Source organism: Rhagoletis pomonella, unplaced genomic scaffold (assembly GCF_013731165.1).
Source record: "Rhagoletis pomonella isolate Grant_MI unplaced genomic scaffold, Rhpom_1.0 Rhpom_scaffold_00002, whole genome shotgun sequence".
NCBI classification, from domain to species: domain Eukaryota; kingdom Metazoa; phylum Arthropoda; class Insecta; order Diptera; family Tephritidae; genus Rhagoletis; species Rhagoletis pomonella.
Genome location: NW_023458556.1, coordinates 13,594,866 through 13,604,709, shown reverse-complemented (window position 1 = coordinate 13,604,709; position 9,844 = coordinate 13,594,866). Strand labels below are relative to the sequence as shown.

The window sequence follows — 9,844 nt, the reverse complement described above, 5'->3', positions numbered from 1 at the left end:
TGTAAAAAATTACTAAAATATGTACCTGCTGTGCTCTTGTTAAATTTGAAATGCTATAAAATACCAAATTTCGTTGTTTTCTTTCATTGACATTCATTGACTCTTGTATATATGTATGTATGTATGTACGCAAATATGGTTTTATGCATATTGGATGCGTAAAGTGTCAACAAGTGGTCAATGGATATTTTGCAAAACCGAAAGGACTTTTAGTACCATTTTCTGTTCGAATAGAGTGCAAAAAATCGCAAGTCACGAATACACATACATATGTACATACACAAGTTAGTCACTTGTTGCGTATGCTTGTTTTCTACTTGGAAAAGGTACGATCCCCGAGTTGTGTGCAAAAAAACAACAATTTCCAATAAAATATTTTCCTAGAGTTTGACATATTTTCCCCTAATTTTGTTAGGTGCTATTCCCCAAATGCTGCTGAAATTTCATATTTGACTTACAGCAGTGGGTAAGACCTTGATATACATACAGTGACGGTCAAAAATGAATGAATGGTGTTTCGTTTTTAATATTTACAATGCTTTTCAAGCAAAAATTTGTGTGATATTTTTTCATAAAAATATGGTTTATGCTTTCACAAAAACTATATAAATCATACCTTCAAATTTTATGCAGAAAATAGAAAAATTCCACAAATATATTTTTAATTTTCGAGTTTTTTAACCAGAATTTTTAGAAATTTTTTGTGTACGCAGTTAACAAGCTTATAAAATTCTAGTAAAACAAGTGCAAGTTTTGAGTGGCTAAAAAAATCGCATTGATTTTTAATATTTTTTTTTTTTGTTGGCGGCGTTTTGCACTTTTTTCGACATCAACATGAATTTCTTGTGAAAGAATATGCGCAGGACCGTTTGAGGCAAAAAATCAACGCCAGTGTTACTAAATTTCGCTATTTATATGAAAAAACCCTCAAAAGCCGTAGGAAAAAAATATTAAAAATCAATGCGATTTTACAGCCGCTCCAAAAACTGCACTTATTTCACACATTCTAAAAATTCACAATTTCTAAAAATTCTGGGTAAAAATATCGAAATTTGGAAAAAAATTTTGAAATTTTTCTAAATTCTGTATAAAGTTTGAAAGTATGATTCATACAGTTTTTGTTAAAGCATGAACCATATTTTTATAAAAAAAGCATTAAAAAAATTATAGCTTGAAAAACATTGTAAATATTAAAAACTAAACACCAATCAACCATTTTTGACCGCCACTGTATATACTATGTACTATGTGCATATACTACATTTGTACATACATAAGCCTGTACAAGAAAGTACGTCTGCCCTGCAGAAAAAAATTATCAATTGGAAAAAATAACCAACTTGAAGTTAGCTTTTTTGCGGGATTTCTATAAGATATATAACTTGTAGTTAGCTACGAAAAGCTAACTTGAAGCTAGTTGAAAAGTAATGCAGGAGTAAAGCAGACGTAATCGGGAGAGTGTTTTCTTTGAACAAGTTTCTATTTAAATATCCTTATAAAAATTTTACTTTGAATACATCTTCTTTCTGCATTTCACAAATACTTTTTCGAATTGAGGAAAAATAAAAGGAAGATCGACATTTTATATTATCATTTTGAAGCCATGTCTTACGGAGTTCGAATATGGGACCACCTACAACGGAATATATACCAAAACATATACCAAATGTAATAAAATAAAGTAAATAAATAAAAAAAAGTAAAAAAAAAACAAAAAAAAAATATGATTTTAATTTATATTTTATGTCCAAAAGTAACGGGTGATTTTTTTGAGGTTAGGATTTTCATGCATTAGTATTTGACAGATCACGTGGGATTTCAGACATGGTGTCAAAGAGAAAGATGCTCAGTATGCTTTGAAATTTCATCATGAATAGACTTACTAACGAGCAACGCTTGCAAATCATTGAATTTTATTACCAAAATCAGTGTTCAGTGAATGGGCCCTAGAAAAGTTGGCAGAAAATCCGCTTTTTTATCGACAAATTTTGTTCAGCGATGAGGCTCATTTCTGGTTGAATGGCTTCGTAAATAAGCAAAATTGCCGCATTTGGAGTGAAGAGCAACCAGAAGCCGTTCAAGAACTGCCCATGCATCCCGAAAAATGCACTGTTTGGTGTGGTTTGTACGCTGGTGGAATCATTGGACCGTATTTTTTCAAAGATGCTGTTGGACGCAACGTTACGGTGAATGGCGATCGCTATCGTTCGATGCTAACAAACTTTTTGTTGCCAAAAATGGAAGAACTGAACTTGGTTGACATGTGGTTTCAACAAGATGGCGCTACATGCCACACAGCTCGCGATTCTATGGCCATTTTGAGGGAAAACTTCGGAGAACAATTCATCTCAAGAAATGGACCGGTAAGTTGGCCACCAAGATCATGCGATTTGACGCCTTTAGACTATTTTTTGTGGGGCTACGTCAAGTCTAAAGTCTACAGAAATAAGCCAGCAACTATTCCAGCTTTGGAAGACAACATTTCCGAAGAAATTCGGGCTATTCCGGCCGAAATGCTCGAAAAAGTTGCCCAAAATTGGACTTTCCGAATGGACCACCTAAGACGCAGCCGCGGTCAACATTTAAATGAAATTATCTTCAAAAAGTAAATGTCATGGACCAATCTAACGTTTCAAATAAAGAACCGATGAGATTTTGCAAATTTTATGCGTTTTTTTTAAAAAAAAAGTTATCAAGCTCTTAAAAAATCACCCGTTAGTTAGTTTCAAGCCAGTTGACAGTTGCAGTTGCAGAGGTAACCACTCTTGACTATTTCGCGGCCAACGCCATACAAATATAGTTAGCTTTGTTCAAAGCAAATATACAGATAGATACAAGTTAACTTATAGTGAGATACATTTCCCGCAGGGTGTCTTTTTGTCATTTGCTTGCGGCGAAATATGAAGGTAAATCCTAATTTTTAATAACGCTACTTACCTGCCTTCATCCTCGGTGCTGCTGTCGCGTGACTGTGACGTCTGCCTGCCGCGCCCTAGACGCATTATGTTGCGCACCGTACGCATGGTAAGCTTCTTCTCCTTGGGCTGTGGACTTTCACTGCGGCGCATGGCAGCGGCAAGTGCGCTGGCGCTACTACTGCCACCCGCTGTTGTTGATGTGATGGTGGTGGTGGCATTTGCATTGGGTGTGGTGCTGAGTAGAGTGGTGACACTGCCGCTGCGACCAGTTGTAGGTGATTTGCCAAATTTGTCAAATTTTAATTCGATTCGTTGGCGGCTTGACGAAACGCTGGTTGTACTGTGTTGCGCGGCGGTCATAACGCGCCGCAGCAAATGGCGTTTCTTTTGCGTGCCATGCGATTCACTGCCACTGGATGCGGCGCCACCACCCGATTCTGTGGGGAAGCGAGAGGTGTACTGAGATTTGGACGTAGGAGGGGACATTAAAATTATCTACAAAAAGAATTTCCTTTTTGCATTTTCTAAAGTTTTGGGTGTTAATTAACCGTTACATGGCACTTGTTTAAACCTTTTTCAGTTTTAGAATTGCTTTAGGTCTTAGTTTCCGCATTGTGTGTTGCAACTCTGTAAGGCTTTTCTAGCGGAAACTGGCAGCACATTTTTGTCAAATAAGCTTCAGAAGAAATGCAAACTCTCAGCCGATATTTTTTATTTTCTTTCACTCGACAAACTTTGAGATCCTAAGTACTAAGTAAACTTATATTATTTTAAGCTGTGGTTTTTATTTAATTTTAAAGTATCTGCCCCTCTATTTTCTTGATCGATATTGTCTTTGCTACTTTTTGATTGAAAGCATATATTTAGGCAGAAAATATAAAAAGTGACACACTGCTAGTGCTGTTGACATCTAAAATGTCGAAAATTTTAAATGCTGAGATTGATTGGTTGCAATGATTTGAACCCTGTAGTGGGAGTTTGAAAATCGCCAAAAACTTCTATAACAAAGCAGGTTCGCCTAAAAGTGTCCAACATGAAAAAGTATGCAGATGTAATGTGTTATCAGGCAAATCTCTGGCAGTATGAGGGACATGTTACTAGATCTTGCATGTTGTTAGACGCAGCTGGTATTCTATAATTCCACCTGAAGACGACTATACCCTCCAAACGTCGAGTAAAGCCATTGCAATTTTGTGCCGCAATTTTATTTACTCCAATTCCTTATAGCAGGCGGGAGGATGTCTGGAATGGCATTTTACCCGAACTTATTTCTGCACTCTAAAGTCAGCTGAATTTTCAATAAAAATATCTATCTGCACTAGATCTCTATAAATTCGCAAAAAGAAATATACCCAATATGAGTATAGCTACATAGTCTGTATAAGCCACCACTTTGATTCCCCGTCAATTTATGTAGGTTTACTAAGAAATATTATACATATTTAGTCCACTCACTGCCAAAGCGGTCTGGATATTTTGGAACCAAATTCTTTTAACTATGCTCCTCTTCTTATCAGAGACACGATCCACGACGAAGAAAGAAGCAAACTACGCCATTATTTATTTTATCAAAGTTTTACTCAGCATTCAATTAGCGTATAATAGCGCCATTTTGCTGCTGTTATGGAAGACAATTTTATTCTACCGTAAACTACCTGTCAAACTTTTGTGCTGTTTAAACAAACCACTTTGAACCGCTTATAAATTTTTACATATCGCTTTGTGTAGCACTAGTTAAATCCATAACTGCTTCATTATTTGTTTCCCAAAAGTGTTATATGAGAAGTGGAAGTCTTCTCGGAGTATTCACATAGAAAATTAAATAATGCCTTCTATATTCCCATGGCCGGGAACCCAGACAAGAGAGATAGACATTGACTGAGACGACGAGCGTAGTTCCATCTGGCATTCTTTGACTAATATAACTTGGTATAAGGAGATGATATTGCTAGCAGCGCCGCCTGGCTGTCTCCGTGAATCAGAGATTTTACTGTTCTATTAGCACTATTATTTAGTAACTTAAGGCCTCACATATGTCCAGGACTTCAGCCTGAAATATGCTGGCATAGTTCGCCAGCTGCATAGACCGATTGGCACTAAGCTCCTAGGAATAGACTCTTATTTGACAAATTATGTTTATTATTCACAATTAAATTTTTCGGTTTACTTTGAGATCCCACTCATTTATAGTTAGAAAAAGTACAATTTAAACCACCTTACTTGAATACCAGTTACTTTAAATTCTAATTACGTAGCCAACAACCTACGAATGTTCATTGCGAATTTTCCAGCCACCTCTTTAAAGTTCGTGTATTTATCCTTCAAATTTGCATAATTTTTATCACACTACACCCCATTTGGTTTTTGTTGTTTCACAAAAACATTACTTTATAACAATTTTATTTATATATTCATCAATTATGCATCTTCGTGTTACTGAAGCGTACTACTTTCGTTTTTCCATGCCTACTGCCTGAAAGCATGCTGCATTATTCAGTATTTAAATTTCACTTTTACATTTCAGCTGTGTGTTTGGCAATCATTCAAATATAGGAAATTTTTTTAAAATTCACAATTTAAACTTGACAGGCAGCTATATATATGTAAATATCTGTTTTCATAAGCAATAATCGCCGAATCGTTGAATCGTCGAAAAACCTGAATTCGAGAAAAAAAACGTTTTAAACCTTTGGACTGTAATGTTATCCTGATGGGGAAACCAAAATAGTATGCTCGGCAATAACTTTTTAACTTTTTTCAATTCTTTCTTAAATTGACTTAGGCGGTTATTACTTATGACCCCTGATATATTCCTCATAAGTCGATAGCACGTTGTAGCCAGTGTGTTTGACTAGTCCCTAGTAGTAGTATTTTTTCTAAGCAGTCTAGTAGTATTTTTCCTAAGCGGGCTGAACATTTTTGAAAAAAATGCATATTTTTAGGCTACTTATTTCTTGTGCTTGAGTCTTATATTGAATTTCTTAGATTTACGTGCTCGTAACACTTTTTATTATACCTTAATTTAATCATTGTTCAAGTCCACTTCTTTTTAGCCTTTTCTTTCATTCTTTCATTCCACAAAATTTTATACACTTCAGTTTTATTATATTTTCCTTGTCAAACCCTTCAATTTTCTTTCGCGCATTCGAAACATTATAATACCGCGCCGTAAACTTATTATTTTTTTTTAACTTCTTTTCAAGTTGCTAGCACACTGAATAGTGCCATGCAAAGTAATTCCATTTGCAACTTTACTCTTAACATCTTTTTCTAGCAGCGCGCCGACGTTTCACTAGCAGCGTTTCACTATTAACTTTTTCTGTATTTCGAAGTTGCGTACAAAAGCCAATGGCATATTTTGCCAACTCCCACTGCGCTTATCACTACATAATTTTGAAACTTAAAAAAACTTTAAGCACTTAACATTTCAGCTCCTAATGAACGCTTCACCCCTTCTTGTGCCAATGGGGTTTTTACATACTTTTATTTTCTTAAAAAAATTAACATTTTTTTCCGAATCACTGTTGTGTAATTTTTTTCACTTCTCAATAGTTAAAAATTAAATTTTTGAACAATCACTTTACCTCGATTCAGACTACGCTCCAGATTCGCTATGTTCTGTTCGATGTCGAGAAGCATCTGTTGATCATCGTCCAAACTTTGGCTGCTGCAGCTAATATTGTGCTGCTCCTGTATGGGTCGCACCAGATTGGTCGGCTCAAAATTGCCAGCAGCATCGTCGGGCGATGTGTATCTCGCTTCGAATACAACAAGTGCCTGCAAATGGAAGGAGACGCAGAAGTAGAGAAAAACAGAAACCGAGTTTGCTTTACATCCAATTCAGTACATTACGAGTAACTACAATAAAGAGCGAGCTTATAATGTAACTAAGAGAGCAAGAAGAGTGTGTGAGGGTAAACAAGTGTCCGAGAGTCCTTTGATTTGGCGCGCATTTTCCCATGCGTTTGTAGCGCATTGAAGGGCCAATGGCGAGGTGTTGGCGGTTGTTTTGTGTACACCAGCGTCTTTACACCACCACTACCCGGTAGCGTCCTTAAGCCTGGTTGGTGTTCGGGGTTTCACGATTGGCCGGCACCTTGACGCGTGCGAAAAATGCTTCACTCACATGGAAAAACAGCTGTGCCGGCTACCTTGACGTTTAAGTAAATAATCAATTTTGCCACTAACCGTTCTCCGTTAGGTGGGCGATTTTCACGCTTGTTGTTTTGTGTTTTTTGTTTTTTTTTTTTTTGTTTTGAGTAGCGTGTAACCACGTTCGTAAACAGCTCAGTTTAAGGTCATTTGCAACAAGTTGAAATGATCTGCACGGCAATTGGCTATAAAACCCATCGCTTTGCGTCCTTCAAATCTAGGCAAATGGCGCGTTTTTGTCGTCAGACACATACGGCTACGGCACAAGCTGCAGCATATTCGAGCGTTTAACAAAAAAATTATTTCGTATTGTAACATAAAAGACTCTAAAAAATTTAATCTGAAGTAAAAGTAAAGAATTTTATTTTTATTTTTTATTGGCTCGTTTTAGCTGCTCTTCACTCATTGTCCTTTTCCTTTATTCACGCACTTGGTTTTGGTATCAAGTTAAGCAGAAAATGTAGTCAAGGATATTTTAGTTGTAATGCGTTAGATGTGTGTGTGTTGATACAGCAGCGCTGCGTACGAGAGAGCAATAATGTTTTTAAGACCTTTGCTGCTACAAGGCTGAGTGCGGTAATTTGACTAGGAGTATAAGCAACAAAGCCTCAATTACTTGAAATATGTATGTATGTAATATGTACATTTTACTACGAAGTGTGCTGGTGCGTTAAATTGGCCCACTGCCCACTATGCTTTTAAGTATATGGTTTTATATAAAGAAAATTCAAGCTCTGATAACGACCTTTAATTTTTTTTTTTAATTGTCAAATTTTCATAGATGTCTTTAGTTTGTACGTAGAAGAAAATAAAGAAGCGCTCCATGATGTTGATATTTTAAGGACCACCCTAAGCATAGGATTTTTCGTATACCTTAAAATTACTACCATATGGGAAGTGGTTGTTATTTTAATCCATTTTCAAAAATTTTCAAGCTCTCCTACCATAAAATAAATAATAAATAAATGGGTTTGAAACCTACTTCCTTATTTAGTGTGGCGTTTTTATTTTTTCTCTCTGACATCAGGATTTAATCTTAAGGACTTTGTAATTTCCAGATACGATTAATTCCAAAAATTATTTAAAAAATTCAATGCAATTTAGAAATATGGGCACCAAGTGAAAGCGGAAATTTCTTTAGAATTAAAAAAAAATAAGTTTTTTGCATTCATAAGGACGGATAGGTAATTTTTAAGCTGATAAAGTTAGAAGGACGAGATCGAGTTTATATAAGTGCTTAACATATAATTTTTTCAAAAACAAATATTGCGAATTTTAAAGGATAAAATTTTAAAAGGACATTTTCAATACTTACCTGTCCCTCTACACCAAGAACTTGAATCTACTTAAATTCTACAGGATTTCTTCTTTAATTTGATATCCATACTTTTTTCTAAGCACATTTTTGAATTACTGACGCCAGAGTGAAAAACTAAAAACGAAATTTTACTATATTAAGCCCATGGTTTCGCGAATATATTGATGTTTGTGTTTATAATTTACCATTGCGCGGTGTTATATGTATAATGAGCTGGACATTTATAAAAAATATCAATTATTAAATAAAAAAAGAAATATAGCCAATACTGGTCAAGAAAAGGAGTCTCTATTATTGCCATCAGTGCAAATTACAAATCCCGAAAATCCCGGGATTTTGGAGACCATAAAAAGGCCAGGATCCAGGGGGCACAAATAGCGACGCGACATTTTAACAAATTTTAGCTATTTTTTGTTTGTTTATTTAATGCTTATAATTTTTCTTATAAAAGTATAGTTCACTGTAAGGAAATTTTCATAAAATTTTCAAACTTTTTATTCAGAATTTTTTTCCAAAAAATGCTAGCTATTCAGTTTTGTAGCCCGTTAAATGATAGTGCAATTAAGTATTAGTTTGAAGTAGCTAAGACTTACCGTTAATTTGTTGGCATTTTTTTGCTGACGGTTTTGTGCATCTGTCGAACATAGTACGAATACTTTGTATGTATGTAAAAGTCAAGAAATATCTAAACTCGTTTCTTGAACCAATGAAATGTACCTATTCAAGTGAAGCGTGCTGTATGCTCTATCTACTGTGTTTTTAGAAACTTAATACTCGAGCCCATTAGCTTTTCACGATGTTAAAATTAATTTGGCATTAACCAAGCTCACCTGTTTGTGTTACTCATGTAAATCTATTTTACATTTGTATGTAAAGATGTAAGGGTATATGTGTGTATGTACATATACACTCATATATGTACTTGTATGTACATATAAAGTTCAAGCGTACGAGAAGTTATAAACACAATTCTCGTTAATATGCTCCTTGTTAACCGTTAACCTAGCTAACTACTATTACCCCGTGCGGGTTGTGTTGTTTGTAAAAGTGAGCACTGACTTTCTCTTAGATAGCAGGCTCTCTTGAATTGGAGTCAGATTCGGCAAGTTTACCCTCAGTAGGAAGTAACGAGCCATCAACAATGTAAATTATTATGTGCAACATTTGCTATCATTAAATTGTTTCCGAGCATTCACATTCAACAAATATGAGTGGATATGTACATATGTATGTATGTATGTAAAAAATAAATATAAAAACAGAAGCAAGTATATGCAAGTGGAAATGTAGTCAGTAATATTTGCTGTCTGAGACAAATTGGGTAGGGGTTAACAAAACCAAGGCAAATGATGGCGAAGCGAAATCAAAACAAAGAGTAAAAATGTCCAAACTAAAAGGATATGTGTTTATTGGCGAGCATAAATTAAAAAACAAAACCTTGTAATGTATACAAACA

The 9,844-nt window shown here is 35.2% G+C and overlaps 1 protein-coding gene across 1 annotated transcript in view; it reads right to left on the bottom strand.

The window, feature by feature from the left end:
• Positions 1–2,918: 2,918 nt before the first annotated feature.
• LOC118734458 overlaps positions 2,919–9,844 on the bottom strand; it is a 56,306-nt gene continuing 49,380 nt past the window's right edge. The window contains exons 5-6 of the mRNA XM_036464177.1: positions 6,503–6,695; positions 2,919–3,355 (exon numbers count right to left, since the gene is read on the bottom strand). Of these exons, the coding sequence (XP_036320070.1) occupies positions 2,934–3,355; positions 6,503–6,695 (615 nt within the window). The 3' untranslated portion in view covers positions 2,919–2,933. The remainder of the gene's footprint in view (positions 3,356–6,502; positions 6,696–9,844) is intronic.